Here is a 20,323-nt window from a genome sequence, read left to right as displayed (position 1 = left end):
CACCCCCATCCCTTTTAAATCCCATTTCCGGCGACATCAAACGTTAATAGGTTGTAGAAAGTATAAAAAATATATAAACCCCCAAAATAGGCTCATTAGGATGCAGATATAAAAATGGGGTACCTACAGGTAATGGAATTCTTCCAATTTTGTCTTAAAACAATGATTATTGCTGGAATATCCTGTGGTCAGGAAGAGGGAAGAAGGAAGGTGGGAACAGTGGAATCCGAAGGGTTTAAGAGGATGATAAGAAGTGGGAAAAGGTCTAAACTGGGGTGAAAGAAGGAATTCTGGCTTGGAATTTAGTTTCTATTTCCAGTCTGCTGGGGAAAAGGGGAGTAAGATTGAAATTTCCATGGATACACTGACATTTTCTTGGGTGAACTTAGAGCTGTTTGAACAATTCCATGTCATAAAAGGGGTTTCTAAAGCTAAATACAGTCTAAATTCCATATGGAGATGTATACAAGAGATATGGAACGATTAGTGAAAATCCCTGCCTCATTCACAAACTCCACTTTTCCATGCTTCCATGAAAAGGCCAGTGCTAATGTTGGGCTACAGACGGGGCAATTCCAGGGGGAACTGCAGATCCTGCTGTGCTTGGGGCTGGAATGCTGCAGGCTGATCCCAGGTTTAATTCCAAACTGCACTTTTCAATCCCTTTGGATATTTGGCATTGCATTTGTTGGCATTCATTTGGATTTAATTAAGGAGGTTATCAAAGAGGTTTAATTGATCCCTTTCTGCTACAGGAGGGAGTGGGTGCCAGGCATTGGATCCAACAGGCTTTTCCAGAGGAAACACTGGATTCCATGGAATCCCACCTGCTCCAGTAACAACGGAGTGCAGAGAGGACAAAACCTGCGACTTGAACCCTGAAAATACGGGACAGAAAAAAATCCATAGGGAATGAGGAATTTCCAGGGAATAAGGAGTTCTCAAGGAAATAAGAAATTCTCTAGGGAATGAGGAGACTGAGGACCAGCTCTAAAAAACAGGATGAAACTGCTAAAATCTATTCAGGAGCTTTTTCCCTAAATTTCTTTCAAATGTGCAAACGGGCTGGGACTCAGGAAAGGGTGTTGGGAGCACTGGGAAGGATCCCAGGGCGGGATCCTGGGCTTCAGCAGCCGGAGGAGTGTGCTGAGCCCAGCTGGCCAGCTGCCAGCAACAGGATGTCCTTCTTCTCCTTATGGAATCGCAGCTCCTTCCCAGCCAGCCGGGCCTCATCCAGCTCCCGCTCCGTGGCCGCCAGCTCCCGGGAAAGTGCACCCGGAATGCTCTGCTCCCGGTTCACCCAGTCCAGGGCCATCTGGTTCCGGATGTCATCGTCCAGAGCACGGTGGGAATAGTGAGCCAGGACTTCCTGGTGGGAATGGGATGCAGGGTGAAGCTTAGGAGTGGGAAGGAGCAGCAGGATCAAGGTGGCCCCTGAGCAGCCCCGGACTCACCTGGCGTGAGCACTGGCGCTCCCGCATGGCCTTCAGGCTCCCGTTCCAGTGCAACAGCTGGAAAACTGTCATCAGCTCCTGGGATGGCAAGCGGGAGGCACGATGAGAACACATACAGGACCAGGATCATGGAATCATGGGGTGGGCAGAAGGGACCTTGTGAATCACCTGGAGCCCAGGGGGTACACTGGACACCTGCCTGGGTGTCACTGAGCCCCTTCTAACTTGGCCTGGAGCACTTCCAGAGATGGGGCAGGTTCCCTGGACATGGATTCATCCAAAGGCACCACCAGCACCAGGACACTGGGGCAAAATTCCCTGATTAATCTGGACTACAACGGAGACAGAGCCTCCAATACACCCCGTGCCCTGGGAATTCTGTGATTCTCCTCTCCAAGATGAACCAGCATCAGCACCAGGTACAATTCCAGGTTTTCCAGTGATTTCTCCCTCCAGGCCAGACAAATTCTGCTCAAAAACTGGGACCTGTTAGGCTTCCCAAACCCAGATGGAGCTGGGAATCTTCATCCCAGAGTCTCCATCTGCGAACAGGGCCCCGAACATAAACACCGCTTGTCTGTCATCCTGGAGCATTCCCATACCAGGGAAAGGAGCCAGCAGAGGGGTTGGAAAAGTACAGAATTCCAAACACAGCCACATTCCAAAGCTGGATTGTAACCCTGGAGCAGAGTCACACCCAGATTTCTCTTCTAATGAAAATCCGGCTCCAGAATCATTCCCAGTCCCTACCAAAGGCCAAGTTGAAATTAAAAGGATTCAGGAATCTCAAGGAACTATTGGAACAACATCCTAGGATGGACAGGGAGTTCCAAACCTCATTTCCCTGGCACTACTCCCATCTGTTTCTTCATAAAGGCTGGAATAAAGCCCAGAGGACTCTCCATTCCCAGCTGTTCTCCTAATCTCGATCCATGTTCCAGAACTTTCCCTTGGCAGCTCAGACTTCCCATTGTCCAGATGTTCTTCCCAGCCACATTCCCATGGGGTACAAGGATAGTCCTGTGGTTTGGGGGAGCGTCATGATGCCACTGGCTCCCAGTTCTACAATCCAAGTGTCTTTGGGGGAAACATTTTCCCATCTTTCCTTGTGAGAGCTCTTGCTTCCCTGTTTTCAGGGAGAGGATGAATCCCACTAATTAACTGGGCTACTGCAATTAGGACATTTGGAGGTAGCACCTGGAAACATCAGTGACAGTGAGAAATCCAATTCCAAGGACTTTGCACCTAGAAGTACCCTGAATCTGACCAGAATCAGAAGGAAACCCTGAGTTCATTTTCCATAGAAAAGACTAGAAATGCAGCTGGGAGATCAACCCAAATATCCTTTGACCAAATCAGGAATGGGACCTGGGTAGATCGGGAACAGTATCTGCAAAAACTGGGAACAGTACCTGGAACTCCAGCATGGATTTTCCCTTGTTGGACTCCAGCATGAAGCGGAAGGCCCCGATCCCAGTGTTGGGATTATCTGCCTCTTCTCGATTGCCCTGCAGAGACATTCCAGACAGGAGGTGCCATTCCCACCGGATCTGCTCCTATCCCCACTGCACCATTCCCACTCCCAGAAATCCCAGCGGGATCGAGGAGAGCCTGATGCCAGCACAGGCTGAGTTGTCGCACTCTTATCCAGGTGATCCGGCCTCGACTGAATGGCATGGGCCACTATGGCACTCCCTGGACAAATCTGGGGCAGCACCTTAGGATAAATTTGGCTCTCCTGGAGCAGCGAATCCCCCGGGAACAGGATTTTTCCTGCACCGATTCTAAGGCTTTCACAACACCCCAGAGACCACAGACCACCATGAGCCGCATGGCAAGAATTCCCTCTGAGATAATCAGAGCAGGAAAGGGAGAATGCAAAGCTCCCAGTGATAGAAACTAAAATTCCCAGAAAATCCTCGGTTTAAGGAAAACTAGTGGATGTGACAACCCTATCGTGGAACAGCCAAAAAAATCCACAGCCTTGTTATCCCACCTTGGATTGCAGCACAAAGAACAGAACAGAGAGTTAAGCTACACTTAAAATCCTAATACTCCATCAAACCCCCCACCAAGGAGTTCTAATCCACTCTTTGAGGCTTTTCCTGGGGTTTTCCATCCCCATCCTCACGTTGAAGGACGCCAAGGCCTCAGAGACACTCTTCTCGATGAAGTCGTCAGTGATCCGGCGGGAAGGGTGCTCGTTGAACACGGAATTCATCAGCGCAATCTTGGCTGCGCTCCGGCGTGCCTCAGCCTTAGTGGGACAGAACTGGGGACACACAACCAGAGTCAGGATGTTCCCAGGATACCGACACCCCCCGGACCACCAGGAATGGGAATTGAGCGGGGGTGGAATTAGGAAATCATGCTCCCAGAATCAAATGAGGTTCAGAACCTCCCATTGCATTGTCAATTAATTAATTACCTCAAACCCAAACTGCTCCGGAATTCCCCCAAAGACCAGGATTTTGGGATGGGATGACCCTGTGGCTGCTGCAATTGTTTCCTTTGGATCCATGTTCCCGACCATGAGGAAGGGCAGGAAGGAATGTGGAACACAGGCAGGATTTGATGGGACATTGGGACTTAAATCTCTTTGGGTCAGGAATTTTCCCAGGAGGGGTGAAGGAATGGATTCCTCCAGTGGGATGTTCCCGGCCCACAGCACAGGGTTGGAATTGGACGGTGTATGAGGTCCTCTCCAACCCAAGCTATTCCAGGACCCCATGACCCAACGCTCTGATTTGATTTCCAGAGTCTTTTGGCATCCGGAGAAGAGGTTTTGGGACGAATCCTGAGCCCCAGCAGAGGAGTATTCCTCTGCCAGTTTAAACCTCTGCCTAATTCTGGGAAGGAAAAGGAAGGATCAAATCTTGGGAGAAGGAAGATCAGATCCAGCCACTCCAACAGTCTTCCCTGATATCCCATCTCCTACCTCAGCACTAAGGTGCAAGTGACCAGAATAGGGAATAAAGGACACAAAAAAAGCACAATCCACAGACAAATCTTCCCAGATTGGGATCTGGTGGGGATTTACAGGCCAGGAGCAACTCGCAATTAAATTTCTTTGGAACTAAAGATGTTTAGAGCCAGACACAGGGGCTGGAATCGGCAGGAGAACGCCCGCACTAGGAGGAGATATTTGGGAAACGATTCCCGTGGGGTCCGGGCGAAGTATTCCCGGGATCGGGATGGTACCTGGAAGCTGCCGAAGCAGCTGCCGCCGGGCAGGGTGACATAGCAGACGTAGGGGGGGCTGGCGGCCGGGACCATCTCGTAGAGTACCAGGGCGCCGTTGCGCAGCTCGGCCCCGCGCGACTGCTTCATCTGCCAGAATTCCTGCAGCGCCTCCACCACGTTCACTGCCGGACACAGCCGGGAGAACCGGCGGGAAGAGCCCCCAGGATTGGCACGGCAGGGTGGCAATGGGGCACGGAAAGAAGGAAAAGGGGCAAGGGGAGAGGGCGAAGGGCATGAAGAAGGAAGGAAGTGGGACATGGAAATAAGCAAAAGGAACACGGAAATAAGGAAAAGTGAGAAAAGTGAATAAGGGAAAATTGACCTCCCCCGGTCCGTCGGCATCCCCCGTTCCCCCCCGGTTCCGCTCACCGCGGCCGTAGCCCTGGGTGTGTTTGGCGAAGCTCCGCACCACGGCCTCCACCGCCTCCCTCAGAACCGCAGGCGGCCCGGGCACGGCCCCGGCCCCCGTCCCGGGGGGCGCGGGGGGGCCCTGCAGACCCAGCGGGGGCGGCGGCGGCGGCAGACCGAGCCCCGGCCCCAGCCCCGACGCCGTTCCTGGTGCCGGTCCTAGCCCCGCGGGGGCCCCGGTGAGGCCGGGCCGGGCCCCGCGGGGTCCGGCACCCACCCCGGGCTGCAGCCGCTGAGCCCGCACCGCCTCCATAGCCGCGCTCCCTCCGCAGCACCGCGCTGTCAATCAGCGCCGCTCCGCGCCCAGCAGCCCAATAGAAGCGCCGGATCGGGGCGGCGGAGGCGGGGAAAGAATCAGCAGGCCAATCACAACGCGGTGCGCGGCTTGCGGGGCGGGGACAGGGCGCGGCGCACTCACCCACTAACACAAATAGCGGTGTGTGGTCGTGGGGCGGTAAGAGGGCGGGGATTAGGGGGCTCATTGTCCAATCGCGCTGGGGTTTGTTACATTGACAGGCGAAAAGTCGAATCAAAATGCAGGAAGCACAAAAGAGCAGAGACGGCGGTACGGGATGACAGCCACACTCTTATTGATCAGCAAAAGAAATTAATTGCAAAAGAAACCAATCAAACTCTTCGACACAGATTTACAAGCTGACACTGCAGCAGTCGCCCAATCACGGAGTCTGTTTTGGTATAGGAGTGGGCGGAACCGCGCACAGCCAATGCGAACGAGCCGCGGTGGTTATAGGAAGTGACGCTCGTTCGGGCTCGGGAGCGCGTTCGGGACTGGGCCCGGTGCGGCCCCCGCCCCACCATGGAGGCCTGGGTGCGCTTTAGCGCCCAGAGCCAGGCCCGGGAGCGTCTCCTCAGGTACAGCTCCGGCTCCCCAGGCCAGCGGGCAGTCGCGGGGGGCCCGGGGCAAGGGGGTAGTGGAGGTTCGGAGGGGGCGGTCACGGGAGCAGGGGGGATGACGGAGAGCCCGGGGAGGGGGGGGGGTCACTGAGACCCGGGAACCCGAGGAGGGGGGTCGCGGGGTTCCCAAAATCCCGGGGCGGCGGGTGGGCCGTCCCGGATGCCATAGAGCCCAGAGAAGGGGGGTCTGAGGCCCCGGGCCGATATCCCCAGTGGTCCGTGCCCCTCCTGACTCCAGCATTGTCCCCAGGGCCGCGCAGTACGCCTGTGCCTTGGCTGGGGCCGCGCTGAGCCGCGCCGGGAACGGCTCCGAGGGCAGCTCCGGGACCCTGAGCCGCCTCCAGCACCTGGAGGCTCATCTGAGCCTGGGCCGCAAGCGTGAGTAGGGGGGATCAGGGTGGTTTTGAGGGGGAACATGGAGGGCCCCCCGGTGACCCCCTCGTGTCCCCTCCTGCAGTGCTGCGCTTGGGGGGCTCGGCCGAGGCCCTGGGAGTGGCCCAGCGCTCGCTGCATCTACCCGACCCTGTCCTGCGCTTCTGCCTCACCCTGTCCCACCTGAACCGTGCCCTCTTCCTGGCCTGTGATAACGTCTTGTGGGCCGGGAAAACCGGGATTCTGCCTGGCCTTGCCACGGACAAGTGGAGCCAGAGGTCCTTCAGGTGAGTGAGGTGGGGCATTTGTGGAATGAAGGTTGGAAAAGCTTCCGCAGGTTTGTTGGGTGAGCGGGGCAGGGAGGTCAGATTGCCAAGGGAGAGCAGGGAGTGACAATTCCCCTGAGGAGAATAAGGATAGGAATTCCCAAGGGAGGACAGGGAGTGGAATTACTGAAGGAGAGTAGGCAATGAGCTCCCCAAGAGAAGGCAGAGAATTAAATTCATCCAGGGAGAGCAAGTGGTGAATTTCCAAAGAAATAGGCCTTCTGAGGGAGACTGGGCAATGGAATTCCTGAGTGAGGGCAGGGAATGGAATCCCTGAGATCCTGAGAGTGGGTTCCTGCTGGCTGAACATGACTTTTCCATTCCCCCAGGCATTTCTGTAGCTGTTGGGAGTGGCCAGAGGCTTCTGCTGCCACTGTTTCCCACTCTCCTATCTCTGCTCCCCGTTTTTCCCAGGTATTACCTGTTTGCTCTGGTGGTGAACCTGAGCCGGGATGCCTATGAGATCCGGGTGCTGCTGGAGCACGCAGAGGCAGCCAGGAAGCGTGGGAAGAGCCCGGAAAACAGGCCCCAGCTCCAGGCTGATGGTAGGATCCAGCGTCTCTGGCTCCACCTGCAGCTCCAGCTGCAGCTCCTGCTCCAGGTGCTCCGGGACAACCCCCCACTACTGCTGGACCTGCTGCGGAATGCCTGTGACCTGGTGATCCCGCTGGAAAAGCTGGGGCTGTGCCGGAGCAGCCCAGGCATCGTGGGATTCTGTGGCCTCACCTCCTCCGTGCTCTCCATCCTCACCATCCTCCATCCCTGGCTCAAACTGAAGCCGTAGTTATCCCAGGGGCTTCCTTGGGATGTTTGGGAATCCTGGGGGCTTATCCCAGGGGCTGTGACACCTGGAGCTGACTGGCTCATTCCATTCCCATCATTCCTGAGACCTTGGAGCCACAAGGTTCCAGCATTGGATGCAGCATTGGATCCCACAGGGACATCAGCTCCCAAAATGTGTTTCTCCCCATTGACTTTTCCAGCAATTTTGGAGGTTCAACATTCCCCCTTTCTGTCTGGGAAGCGCCTTTGACATGGAGCCAACTAATGGGGAACTTTTGGGGCTGGAAAATGAGGATTGCTGGGGGCTTCTCATGGTTTTTGGTGGGGTGAAGCCATGGGTTTGGGATGAATCTGGTGCCAGATAGCGTATCCAACCCCAAATTGTTTGGGCAGTTTTCCTGCCTTATAAGAAATCTGAGTGCAGGGAGAGGGGACTGGGAAGAATGGGTGTCAGGGATAAATCCATGGCTTTTGGGGGGAAATTCAGGCAGGAATTTGCTCTCCTGAACCTTCCATGAAAGCCCAGGGGAAGGAAGTGACTGAAGTGAGTTGCGTCAAGCCGGGGGGGATCGCTCCCAGCATTCCCATAGGGATTTCCCTCCACTGGAGAATACGGAGGGGACTTGGCATGCTGAGTGCTTCCCAGCAGATCCACCTCCCTTCTTCTGCCCAGAGCTGCACAGATCCACCCTGGCTGCACTTCCCTTCCCAGCAATCCTGTTCAGCGGTGTTTTTTGGGAAAAATCAGAATGTGGCTGGCTCTCTGTTGGGATTCCCTGCACCTGGTATTCGTGGTGCTGCTCCCTCACTGAATTCCCTTTTTCCCTGGATTCTGAACCCTGGATTGCGTGTGGCCCCAACCCAGCTCTGATGCCTGTTACTAAGCCCTGGACCGAGGGACACACCGGGAGCTGGGAATTACTTAATTCCAGAGACAGATTGTCCTTGGACCTGTTCCTGGGAGAGCAGGAATGTCCTCTTGAAGGTTTTTTGGGAGCTCTGTACCGAAATGCCACCCACTCCTGGGCCCATCTGGACCGTGCCAAAGGCTTTTTCCTGGAAAAACCAGGCATTGAAGGCTTTGGAGCAGTGTATATCCTAGTGGGAATTGGGATGGGGGGGAAGCACTCCAGGGGATCCCACAGCGTCAGTGTAATTAATTAATTAATTAAATTATTAAAGTGCAGCAGCCTCCAGTCCCCATGTCCTGGGATATTTGGATATGCAGGGCACTGGGATGGGCTGGGAATGCTGGACTGGGAGTACTGGCCTGGGACCCTCCTGTGGTTTCAGGGGACATTGGAGAACCCTTGGAACTGGGGAGGGGAAATCCCTGCTTTTCCTGGTGCCAAAAGGTGGGCAGAGGGGATACCCAGTCCCTTCCCTGTCTCTTCCCATTCCCATCCTGTCTCTCTGGCGTTGCTGCTCTTCCTGTCCCAGCTGAGCCTGGGCCAACTTCCTGCACCCCAGAGGCTGCCCTGAGGAGGTTTGGCGGGGGTGAGGTGCAGCGGAGAGATTTTGGAGGGGGATTTGAGTTGTCCAGTGAGATTTGGGTATTGAGAGACCACCAGCTTATTCACCAGCCTTCACAGAAGTAAACGTGAACACCGTTTATTTCTATCTTTAGCACACCTTTTATAGGGTTCTACAGGGTCCGCGGGCAAGGCAAGCTACTATTGGCTAATGCACACAAGTTTACATTTTTTTCCCTTGTACACAAGGATATTGTTTTGCTTTACTCTCTCTTCTGCAGGAAGGTTTCAAGGACTTTAGCCGTTAATATCACGACTTATTTCAAAGACTGGTTTGTGCAGACAGGCCTTTACTAATATATAAAATATATCAACATTTGGGCATTGGGAAGGAGAAAGAATCTGGAGCGGTAGGAAGCTCCCCCCGTGCCTCAGTTTCCCCTGTGACCGAGGAGGCCCCTACCTGTGCTGGTGGTGCCCTACCTGGGTGGGGCCATCTGTGGCCGCAGCTGGAGCTGCACAGTTGCTGTTTGTCTGTTTTTCTCCTCATTCCTTGTTTTTTTTCCCCTGAAAATTCCAGCCCGTCCCACAGCCGCTGGCAGCACAAGTTTCCCTCTGTCCTAAATTGCAGAGTTTGAAATTTTCCTTTTTTTTTTTTTTTTCCCCCGAATCCACTCAAGAGCTCAGTCCGGGAGGTGGCAGTGTCATCAGGAGGACGTGGCAACCCAAAATCCACCTAAAACCACACAAAATACGCCCAAGCCCTAACCAAACCCCACCCAGACCCAGTGGTGACCCCCAAGACCCCTTATTCCAACCCACTCCTGACGGTCCCCACGGGGAAGATCCAGGTGTCACTGCCACCTCTGTGTGGTTCGGTCCTTGGGGGAGATACACACTTTTCCCTCCCCATTTTTCCAGAAAAAAAAGTGGAAAAATCCCTTTGCAGCACCCCCCAAATGCCTGGTACCCCCACGAAATCCTGCACCCACCTCCTCCCTTCTTCCCGCTCCCCTTTTTCCTGTGTTTGTACCACTTTGCCTGTTTTTTTCTCCCAAACTCTTTGCCACCCCCCCTCCCTCCCAAAACCACATTTATTTTTAGCAGCCAATTGAAGATGAAGGAGGAGGGAAAATATACTGAAAAAAGAGCAAAGAAAAAGGGAAAAACCCAGGATTTTGTCCTGGCTGGAGCCAGAGTCACCTTTGAGCTTCAGCACGGCAATGTGGGCTGTGGGGATCCGGGGGGTGCTCTTGGCGCTGTTTCTGCTCCCAGGTAACACCCACACCTACCTCCCCCCTCCCCTCCAAATCCCCTGGTTTTGGGCCATTTTGGGGTGTTTGGGGGCTGTTGGAGGAGGGAGGGTGTGGATCCGGGTACTCATTAATCCGAGTGCAGCCAAGCGTGGTTCCCCCCTCTCTGAATGTCTTGGGGGAGGGGAGGGTTTGGGATAAAACAGGCCGGTTGTGGTCATTGCCCCCGCCCAATATATTTTGGAGCTTTTTTGGGGGGAGAAGACAACTATATCTCCTTGGATTTGGGGTAGAGTGAGGGTGGAACAAAAGTGGACCTAAAATCCGGCTTTAATGGAAAATCTTTTTTTTTTAATTAAAAAAAAAAAAAACAAAAAGGGAATTTCCATCCCCCTTTCCCCCCGGTGGAGGGGGGGATATTCATCCCCCCACCCGTCCACAACCCAGCGGGGTCCCCCCACGCTCCCCACGGCGAGGGAAACTGAGGCACGTGGGCAGTGCTGGGCACTGTGGGACTTCGGGTGGGGGAGGCTAGGGACTCAATTTGGGTGGCGGGGATGCGTTTGGGGTGCTGGGGGTTCTCCATTCCCCTCTTCCCTGCAGTTTCCTCTTTCCCACTGGGGTGCTGGGCACCCCAACCCCCCTCCCGGGTGCCACTGGAGGGGTGCGGGATGCCCTCCCCACCTCAGGACCCTCCGTCACTTCTGCAGGGCTCTGCGAGGGGTTCAACATCGACGTGGGGCATTCGCGGATCTTCCAGGGACCCCCCGAGTCCCAGTTTGGGTACCGGGTGCTGCAGTGGGGTGGCAATGGGGACAAGTGGTGAGTGATCTCTGTGGGGACCCGGGGGAGACAGGAGAGAAGGGGAAACTGAGGCAGGAAAGGGGAGATTGAGGTGGGGAAGAGGGAAACTGAGGGTGGGTGGGGGAAACTGAGTCAAAAAAGGGGAGAAGGGAGGGGGAAACTGAGGTGGGAAGCCAAAACTGCGGTGGGAAGCGGGGGAAGTGAGTTTGGGAAAGGGAAACTTAGGTAGGGAGGGGGAAGATTAAGATTGGGAAGGGGGAGCATATGAGGGCAGAGGCCGGAGCAGCAGGAGGCCACGGCCAGATGGCTGGACAGACAGACGGAAACGGCCTTAGTGCTGCAGTGTGGGAGGCAGAGCCTGACCCCAAAAACATGGCAGCTGGGTTGGAATGGGGCGAGGGTGGTGATATCCACAGTGTCCCCTATGTGTCCTTCTCTGTGTTTCCCCTATTGTCCCTCCAGGCTGCTGGTGGGGGCCCCGTGGGATGGGAATGGTCAAGGTGACATCTACAAGTGCGGCGTGAGACTCCAAAACTCCTCCTGCGCCAAGGCCAACCTCGGTACAGGTGGGTGGGTGTGGCCGGTAAGGCCTGGGGCGCCCCACGGTGCTCACCCCGCTTCTGTCCCTGCGTCCTCAAGGGGCTGCAGCTCCGTGGCTCCGCAGCAGCGCCGGACACCTAGGGATGACACTAGTGGACTCCAAGGATGGTGGGTTTGTGGTAAGCAGAACCTCTGCAGAGGAAAACTGGGGCATGGCAGGAGAAGGGGGGAGGGAGATGAATGTCACCCCCTGCTCTTTCCTCATGTCACCCCCCAAGGCGTGCGCCCCGCTTTGGTCCCAGGAATGTGGCACCTCTGTGTTCAGCTCTGGCCGCTGTGTCCATCTCAATGAGGAGCTCCAGCTCACGGGGACCATTGCACCCACAGCACAGCGTGAGTGGGGTGGGATGTACTGGGATGTACTGGGATATACTGTGATGTGCCACCCTGGTGTCACCGTGTCCCCTGCCAGGCTGTTCTACCTACATGGACATCATCCTGGTTCTGGACGGCTCCAACAGCATCTACCCCTGGGAGGAGGTGCAGGCATTCCTCGGGAACATCCTGGGACGCTTCTTCATTGGTCCTGGGCAGACCCAGGTCAGGCAATGGTACCTCGGCCACCACGGTGTCCCCGAGGCTGGGATGGTGTCGCCATCACCATCAAGGGCAAGGTGGTTGTCTCCAGGGCAATGCTGTTGCCCCTGGGGTGATGCCAGCCTTGGGGTGATGTCATTGTCCCTGGAGTGACATCATTTTCCCCAAGGTGACACCACCCCTGTGGAGATGCTGCCCTGGGGTGACATCGTTGTCCCCAGGACTATGCCAGCTGGAGATGGTTTTGGAGGGGCCAAAGGTTCCCTTTTCCAGGGATTAGGGGTTCCCCTGGGATTTAGGGGGCTCCCTTTGGGTTTTGGGGGGTCCCTGGCTCAGGTTTCCCCATTTTAGGGGGGGGCTGCCGTACAGCGAGCAGGTGGTACAGGAGCAGGTGTTGGGGCAGCACCCGGGGATTTGAGGAGTCCTTGTGGACTTGGGTATTCCCTGGGGGTTTGAGGGACGTCCGTGTGGATTTGGGGCTCCCTCTGGCTCTGACTCTCCGCGTTTCAGGTGGGGGTGCTGCAGTACGGGGAGCGGCTGGTGCAGGAGTGGGCGCTGGGGCAGCACCCTACAGCGCAGAGCCTGCTTGAGGCCGCCCGGAACCTGACGCGTCAGGAGGGGAGGGAGACGCGGACGGCCATGGCCATCCGGCAGGCATGGTGGGCTCTGGAATGGGAATTTGAGCGGGATTGGGAATGGAGGCAGAATTGCAAATGGGATTGGCGTCAGGATTGGGATCAGGAGTGAGGCTAGGATTGGGATCAGAATTGGGATTAGGGTCTAGGATTCGAAAAAGGATGGGAATTGGAATTGGTATCAGGCTTGGGATCAAGTCAGGATTTGGATTGTGGTTGGGGTCACGACTGGGACTGGGATTTGCATCAGGGTTGGGGTTGGGACCAGGATCAGGGTTGGGAGCAGGGCTGGTCAGGACTGGGGGGAGTATTAGGAGGAACAAGGGCTCATTCTGCCAGCCACATTCCCACAGCACAGAGTCCTTCAGCCCGGCTCAAGGTGGGCGCCCAGGGGCCACACGGCTGCTGCTGGTGGTGACAGACGGGGAGTCCCACGACGGGGACGAGCTGCCGGCAGCGCTGGAGGAGTGCGACCGGCACAATGTCACCCGCTATGCCATCGCCGTGAGGCCCCTCCCACTGATCCCCATCCCTGCATTTCACTTACTCCCAGGGGGGCTCCTGCTGACCCTTGCCTCTCCCTCAGGTCCTGGGGCACTACCTGCGTCGGCAGCAGGATCCTGAGGATTTCATCCGGGAAATCAAGTTCATTGCCAGTGATCCTGATGAGAAGTATTTCTTCAACGTCACAGATGAGGCTGCCCTCAATGATATCGTGGATGCTCTGGGAGATCGGATCTTCAGCCTGGAAGGTGCTGGCTTGAGGCTGGCATCCCAGGACGGGCTGGGAATTCCAGCTGGAAGTGCAGCTGGAGGAATAGAGTCTCCTTCCTCCCCTGGTCAGGCACCCATGGGGACAACGAGAGTGCCTTCGAGCTGGAGATGTCCCAGATCGGCTTTTCTATCCACCACCTTGAGGTGATCCCACTGGGAAAAGTGGAAAATAACCCTCAGCCCATCTCAGCCCCGCTGAGTATCCTGGGAAGGGAGAGTGATATTGGTGGGGGTTGAGGACACTGAGGCATTGCAGTGTCTCTGGGTTGACATGTCCCACCCATCCTGGCAGGATGGGATCCTCTTTGGAATGGTTGGAGCCTATGACTGGGAGGGGGGTGTGCTGGAGGAGAGCCAGCGTGGGCGCATTGTTCCACCCTGGGAAGCGTTTCAGGAGGAATTCCCGCTGGAGCTGAAGAATCACGCAGCGTATCTGGGTATGGGGGACCCCAAGGGATGAGGGTGTCCCAAGGAATATACTCCATATCCTTGAGATTTGAGATTAATCAGGGGTGTTCCATATCCTGGAGATCAGGGGTGAAGTGGGGATGCTCCATGTAATGGATATTTGGGATGCTTGGTGATACAGAGATGTTCCATGTCCCAGGGATGCTCCACGTCCTGTATATTTGGGGTGCCCTGGGGATACTCCATACTCCAGGGATGTTCCAAACCTGGATATTTAGGGTGGCCCAGGATCACACTGGGGACCCTGTCTCTCTGGGGCTGTCTCACTGACCCTGCTTCCCCCCCCCCCAGGGTACTCTGTGTCCTCGCTGCAGCTCCCGGAGGGGCAGCGCTTGTTAGTGGCTGGTGCCCCCCGATTCCAGCACAAGGGCAAAGTTCTCCTCTTCCAGCTGGACCCCATGGGGACCGTGACGGTGGCCCAGGCATTAATGGGGGAGCAGGTGAGGGGTGGCCAGGGGGACTTGAAGGCCTCGGGCAGAGAGTTTGGGCCTCGTACCCCCCCTCAGCCTCACAGCCCCTTGTACCCCCAGATCGGCTCCTACTTCGGCAGCGAGGTCTTGGCCCTGGACCTGGAGGGAGACGGGGACAGTGACCTGCTGCTGGTGGGCGCGCCCACCTACCTGGGGGGCCAGAGCAGGGAGACTGGGAGGGTCTATGTGTACCGTGTGGGGCAGGTGAGAGGGTAGGTGTGGGTCTGCGGCTGTCGGGCAGGGTGGGTAGCTGTACGTCGTGGGGCAGGTGGGGGGCTGGGGAGAGGGTAGGTGACGGGCGGGGGACCGGGGTGGACAGGGAGGTCGGGGTGCACGGGGGACAGAGGTCTGGGAGGATCAGCGGGATGCAGAGGGATTGGAGGGTATCGGGGGAACACAGCGGGATTGAGAGGGTGCCTGTCCCGTGGGGGTACCGAGGGTCCCCCCGCACCACCCAGGACCGCCTGAGCCCCGCAGGGTCGCTGCACCCTGAGCCGAGGCAGCAGGATTCCAGATTCGGTTCCGCCCTGGGCGTGGTGCCGAACCTGAGCCAGGACGGGCTGGCCGGAGCCGTGGTGGGAGCTCCGCTGGAGGACGAGCACCGCGGCGCTCTCTACGTGTTCCACGTCTCCCCGGACACCCTCCTGCCCCAGTACAAGCAGGTGAGATGGCGCTGGGAGGGGCTCGGTGTCGGGGTTGCGGTGATCACGACCCTGTACGAGCCACTGGCTGTGGCACAACTCTCGTTCCCAGCGCATCGAGGCGGCGGCGCTGGGGTGGAGCCTCCGGTATTTCGGGATCAGCGTGGATGGACGGGTGGACATGGACGGGGACGGGCTGGTGGACGTGGCCGTGGGGGCACAGGGTGCGGCTGTAGTGCTCCGGTAAGTAGGGGTCAGGGGGTGAGGGACACGGACATCCCAGCCACGGAGGAGAAGGAACACGGAGAAGGACAGAGACAGCTCGGGGACAGAGACATGCGGGTCATGAGGACATTCAGGGGGAAGGGGACTCTGTGCCTCAGTTTCCTCTTGTAAGAACGTGGGATCCTCCCAGGGCTCTCCGTGCCTCAGTTTCCCCTGTGACAAGATCCAGGTTAGGGCCGGGTGGGTGTCTCTGTTCCCACATGATCCTGATGAAATCCCAGGTGTGACCGTGTCCCTCAGGTCCCGCTGGATTATCCAGGTGTTCGCACGGATGTCTGTGGAGCCAGCAGCTGTCAGTGTCACACAACGGAACTGCCAGCGCAGTGGCTCCAGTGCCGTCTGCCTCCGGGCCCGGATCTGCTTCCATGCCGAGACACGCACACGGAACCCCGTGGACATGGATATCGGTGAGTGTTGGCAATAGGGGACTGCAGGGTCCTTGGAGCATCCTCGGAGTATCCCTGGTTGTCCCTGGAGCATCCTGGAAGCATTCCAAAGCATCCTGGAGCATCCTTGGAACATCCCAGGGTATTACCAGAACATGCCTGGCTGTCCCCAGAGAATCCCAGGGTGGGATTAGCACCCTGGGATTATTCCAGGATTCTTAGAGAACGTGGGAGCATTCCAGGAACATTCCAGGAGCATCCCAGGGCGTCCCTGGAATATTCCTGGAGTGTCCCAAGGTGTCCCGGAGAATTTCTGGAGCATATCTGGAGCATCCTGAAAGCCCTGGATGGGCCCTCGCAACACCCTCACTGGGTGTTGCTGGAGGATCGCAATGTCCCTGGAGCCTCCCAGGAGCATCCCATGGGCATTCCCTTAATCTTTCCAGAGCATATAGACGGTGATCCTGGACCACCCCTGGAGTATCCCAGGGTAGCCCTGGAATCTCCCAGGAACATCCTGTAGTGTCCCTTGAATATCAATAGAGCACCCATATCCCTGCTGGGATTCCTGGAGCCCCACCGGATCATGCCACAACATCCCGGAGCCTCTGACCTTCCCCGGTGCCCTCCCGGTGCAAGCCAGCCTGTCCCTGGAGCATCCCCAGACTTCAGTGGAGTCGCACTGGAGCACCCCCTCCTGCAGGTGTCTTGGTCCCTGACCTGCTCCCTATCCCCCAGATCTCCGGTACAATGTATCCCTGGAGGAGCAGATCCCGGGATCCCGTGCCGCCTTTGACTCTGGTGCCCGCCGACTGCTCCAGCGCCGAATTGAGTTCCCATTGGGAAGGCAGAGCTGCATCCGCATCCCCTTCCACGTCCTGGTCAGCCCCAGGACTCCTCCCTGCGCCACAGGAGGGCTCTTTCTGCCCCCCATTCCTGGGGTCTGACTGGAGTGAGGCTGATAGGATCCCCTGATTCTGCAGGACACCTCAGATTACCTGAGGCCCCTCAGCCTCAGCCTCACCTGGGCCCTGGATGTAGCTGCAACGTCGGTGCTGGACGAGGCATCTCCCACCACCATCCGCAAACTGGTGTGTACTGGGAGGGGTGTTTCCAGACACTGGGATCACCCCCAGACATCAAGATCACCCCTGGCTTCTTCCAGATCCCGTTTTTCAAGGATTGTGGGGACGACGACGAGTGTGTCACCGACCTGGTGCTCAAGGCCACCACAGACATTGTGGGCTCCAGGTACCCCTGGTGTCCTCCCAGTGTCCTCATGGTGTCCCTGAGATCCCAAGAGTCCCCTGTGAATCCCTGGCCTCCAGGCAGAGCCCCCACATCCTGCGGAAGGGCCGGAGGCGGATGCTGGTGGAGGTGGAGCTGGAGAACCGTGAGGAGAATGCCTACAATGTCAGCCTGTGGTTGCACCTGCCTGGAAACCTCCACTTCTCCAGCCTCGTGCTCCAGGTACGGCCTGGGGGAGGCCCAAATCGCTGAGGTGTAAAGGGTAAAGGCGGAGACACAGGTCTTTGGAGAACCTCTAGGTCATTCTTGTTCCAACCCATTCCAGGTGGGATGGGTTGGAGTCCATTGGAACCTCAAACCCATTTCAAGTGCAACAGGGGGGTAGGTCCCCGACCTCTCCCAGGCGGGAGCTGGGGGTCTACTGTGTCCCCAACTCCTCCCAGGTGGGAGATCGTATTCCATTGGTCCCCTGTGGCCCCTCAGTATCCCCCTGTGGAGGTCTATCGCTGCCACATCCCAGTGCCCCAAGTACCCAAACTTGATGTCCTGGTCCCCCGTCGTGTCCCCCTGGCAGGATCCCAGCACGGTGAAGTTGGAGTGCTCAGCACTGGGGAGGCACCACCGGCGCTGCAGTGTCGGGTACCCTGTCTTCCACTCGCAGGCCAAGGTAGGACCCCTGACACCCTCATGAGCCCCTTGGGACCCCCAAACCCCCACCACACCCCTCTGAGCCCCCCCAGGTGTCCTTCACCCTGGAGCTGGAGTTCAGCTGCTCCGTCCTTCTGGACCGTGCCGAAGTCACTCTCCAGGCCACCAGGTAGGAGTCTGGGGGGAGTGCTGAACCCTCAGGAGGTGGGGGGGAAGGGGGTGGGGTGTGCACCCCAGGGGCATGGGTGGAGTCCGGGGATACTTCCAAGTGTCCCCTGTCTAGTGACAGCACTGAGGTGACACCACAGGACAACGTGGTCAAGCTTTCTGTCCCCATCCGCTATGAGCCCAACCTGTTCCTGTCCAGGTGGGGCTGAGAGAATGTGAAAGCAGAGTGGGGGAGTCATGGAGGGGGACACGCATGATGGATACGATTCTCCTGTGTGCCCCCCTCAGTAATATCAACCTGCATCGCTATGAAGTTCATCCCCTTGGCACCTTCAGCCGCAGCTCTGGCCCTGAGTTTACCACCACAGTCAAGGTGAGATGATGAGGGCCTGGGGAGTGGGCCCTGGGGGAGCCCTGGCTCATCACATGCCCGTCCAGGTGCAGAATTTGGGGTGCTACCCCATCCAGAATGTCACCTTGCACATGGCCCTGCCAGCACTGGGCCACCATCAGGCCACCATCTTGTCTGTCACCCATGTCTTCACTGAAAATGTGAGTACTGGGGATACTTAGGGGACCTCAGCGGGGGTCCCTGTGCCCTCCCTTTGAACGCCCTCTCTCCCTCCCCAGGCCACCTGCATGCTGCAACTCCCCGATGAGAGGACACAGGTGGTCCCGGTGCCCCCTGAGGATCTGCTGCACACGGACAGGCTGGTAGGGATCACTGTGCCCACCCCCACCCCCCAGGAATTTGGAGGGTTCAGGGGGGGATCCCCACCACTCCCCCCCCAAATTTTCTCCCCCCAGGACTGTTCCAACACCTGGTGCCAGGAGCTGAGCTGCCACTTGGAGAGGCTGGAGCGTGGTGGGGGAGTCTCCATCCAGCTCCTGCGGACCCTCCACGACAGCTTCTTCAGTGGAGTGAGTAAAGGGGGGGGGCATGTGGGGAATTGGGGTGCCCCCACTCCAGGGAGGATCCCAAGTGGGGAGCACACATGGCTCAGAACTCCCCTTTTCTCATATCCAGGTGAAATTCCGGAGTGTGAGGATAGTCAGCGGTGTCTGGCTGGGGGTCACAGGGGGCATGTTGGTGCTGGAGGAGGGGGTGCAGCGCAGGGAGGTAGGACCCCCTCCCCAGTTCCCCATTTACCCCCCCTTTATCCTGGTTTCCCTCCCCAAATTCCCTATTCTCCATCAATGCCTGTTTTACCTCCAATCCCTGTTTCCCCTCTCATCTTTGCTTTTCCTTACAAATTCCTTCTTTCCACCCAAGTCAAGTTTTCCTCCCCAAATTCCCTCTTCCTCCCCACCATCCTGGTTTTCTCCTCAAATTCTCCTTCCTCTCGACAATCCCTGTGTTCCTGCAGCTGGTGCTGGAAGTGCTCCAGGGAAGGCGGGTGCCCGTGTCTCTGTGGATCCTGGGAGGCAGTGCCCTGGGGGGACTCCTGCTCCTGGCACTACTCAGCCTTGGCCTCTGGAGGGTGAGGAGGGTGATGTTATCACCCTGGGGGAGGGTCACAATGCCACCTTGAGAGGGTCACGACGTCATCCCGAGGGGGAGGTATCAATCCCCCCCCCTCCCTCGCGAGGAAGGACATTTTCACCTCCTCAATTCCTCCTCTTTCCCCCTTGCCTGTAGCTGGGATTCTTCTCCCACCGGAAGCCCTCCCGAGAGGAGGAGGATGAGGAGCACTGAGATGGCAGCTCTGGCGGGAGGATGTCCCAGAACCTCCCTCCCGGGGACACATTCCAGGGCCATCCCTGGAATGGGGGACTCCTGGGCTGGTGGAGGGATGAGCAAGCATTCGTGAGGGTGGAGCCGGAGGATCTGGGGGAACATCTAGAAGCAGGAAAAGTGGCAATGAGCTGGAATGGAGCAGCTCCAGAAATAAAGCTCTGGCCTGCGGTTCTGCCGTGTCCTGCATCCCTGTGCACGCAGATGACGTGAGAGCAGGAAAGTGGCTTGATTCAGGGAAAAGCCTCTGGACCGATCCCAAGTGCAACACAGAGAGGGATGGGGGAAATCTAAACCCCAGCCCCCACTGGCTCCAGACTTAAATCCAGGACCACAGAGAAGGAATTCCTGATTTCCAGCACGATGCGGAAGAGGGAAGAGGTGGAAGCAGAAAGTGAGTCGGTGTGACCCCCTCAGAAATCCCTATTAGGGAAGCTGGACAGGCTGGGTAACAGGAAAGCGCTGGGATAAACCCAGGACACTGCTGGATTTTACTGATCTCTGTGGCTCCACAGTCCTAGCTCCTGCCCCAGGACTGGGGTGTCCCTGTGTCTAGAACGGCTTCCAGCAGAGCAGGGAGGGAGGACAGGGACAATGTGTCCCAACAGAGTAAGAGGTGCTTGGATATCCTCCCTAGGAGACAAATACTGCAAATCAGGGTTTTCCTTCCCCAAAAGCTTTTTCCAAGCTCATTTCTG

The 20,323-nt window shown here is 57.2% G+C and overlaps 3 protein-coding genes across 6 annotated transcripts; 2 read left to right on the top strand and 1 right to left on the bottom strand.

Annotated features, from left to right (window-relative positions):
• Positions 1-1,017: 1,017 nt before the first annotated feature.
• On the bottom strand, positions 1,018-5,404 carry LIX1L (limb and CNS expressed 1 like). Its single transcript, XM_058860553.1, has 6 exons — positions 5,067-5,404; positions 4,656-4,819; positions 3,586-3,726; positions 2,867-2,962; positions 1,455-1,532; positions 1,018-1,369 (listed from the first exon to the last, which is right to left on the bottom strand). The coding sequence occupies exons 1-6, from the start codon at positions 5,356-5,358 to the stop codon at positions 1,127-1,129; spliced, it is 1,014 nt and encodes a 337-aa protein (XP_058716536.1). The 5' UTR covers positions 5,359-5,404; the 3' UTR covers positions 1,018-1,126.
• A 244-nt stretch (positions 5,405-5,648) lies between these two features.
• On the top strand, positions 5,649-8,697 carry PEX11B (peroxisomal biogenesis factor 11 beta). The gene is made up of 4 exons (XM_058860554.1): positions 5,649-5,978; positions 6,271-6,398; positions 6,478-6,679; positions 7,133-8,697. The coding sequence occupies exons 1-4, from the start codon at positions 5,923-5,925 to the stop codon at positions 7,500-7,502; spliced, it is 756 nt and encodes a 251-aa protein (XP_058716537.1). The 5' UTR covers positions 5,649-5,922; the 3' UTR covers positions 7,503-8,697.
• Positions 8,698-8,834: 137 nt separating this feature from the next.
• ITGA10 (integrin subunit alpha 10) lies at positions 8,835-20,321 on the top strand. 4 transcript variants are annotated; one of them, XM_058860532.1, is made up of 30 exons: positions 8,835-10,248; positions 10,937-11,048; positions 11,493-11,590; positions 11,670-11,749; positions 11,849-11,963; positions 12,043-12,170; positions 12,678-12,826; positions 13,156-13,306; positions 13,389-13,554; positions 13,647-13,720; positions 13,869-14,013; positions 14,336-14,484; positions 14,575-14,718; positions 14,973-15,176; positions 15,268-15,398; positions 15,681-15,847; positions 16,565-16,707; positions 16,810-16,917; positions 16,992-17,077; positions 17,155-17,296; positions 17,649-17,741; positions 17,815-17,891; positions 18,006-18,089; positions 18,179-18,263; positions 18,329-18,442; positions 18,521-18,604; positions 18,698-18,811; positions 18,918-19,010; positions 19,258-19,371; positions 19,530-20,321. In XM_058860532.1, the coding sequence occupies exons 1-30, from the start codon at positions 10,197-10,199 to the stop codon at positions 19,584-19,586; spliced, it is 3,459 nt and encodes a 1,152-aa protein (XP_058716515.1). In that variant the 5' UTR covers positions 8,835-10,196; the 3' UTR covers positions 19,587-20,321. The 4 variants fall into 4 exon arrangements, with proteins under 4 accessions (XP_058716515.1, XP_058716517.1, XP_058716514.1 ...); XM_058860534.1 differs by having other exon boundaries at positions 11,493-11,596; positions 15,021-15,176; XM_058860531.1 differs by having other exon boundaries at positions 11,493-11,596.
• Positions 20,322-20,323: the final 2 nt, after the last annotated feature.

The sequence above is a fragment of the Poecile atricapillus genome, chromosome 33 (assembly GCF_030490865.1).
Source record: "Poecile atricapillus isolate bPoeAtr1 chromosome 33, bPoeAtr1.hap1, whole genome shotgun sequence".
Taxonomy (NCBI): Eukaryota; Metazoa; Chordata; class Aves; order Passeriformes; family Paridae; genus Poecile; species Poecile atricapillus.
Note: the sequence above shows the minus strand (reverse complement) of the source record. Positions and strands in the feature narration are given on the sequence as shown.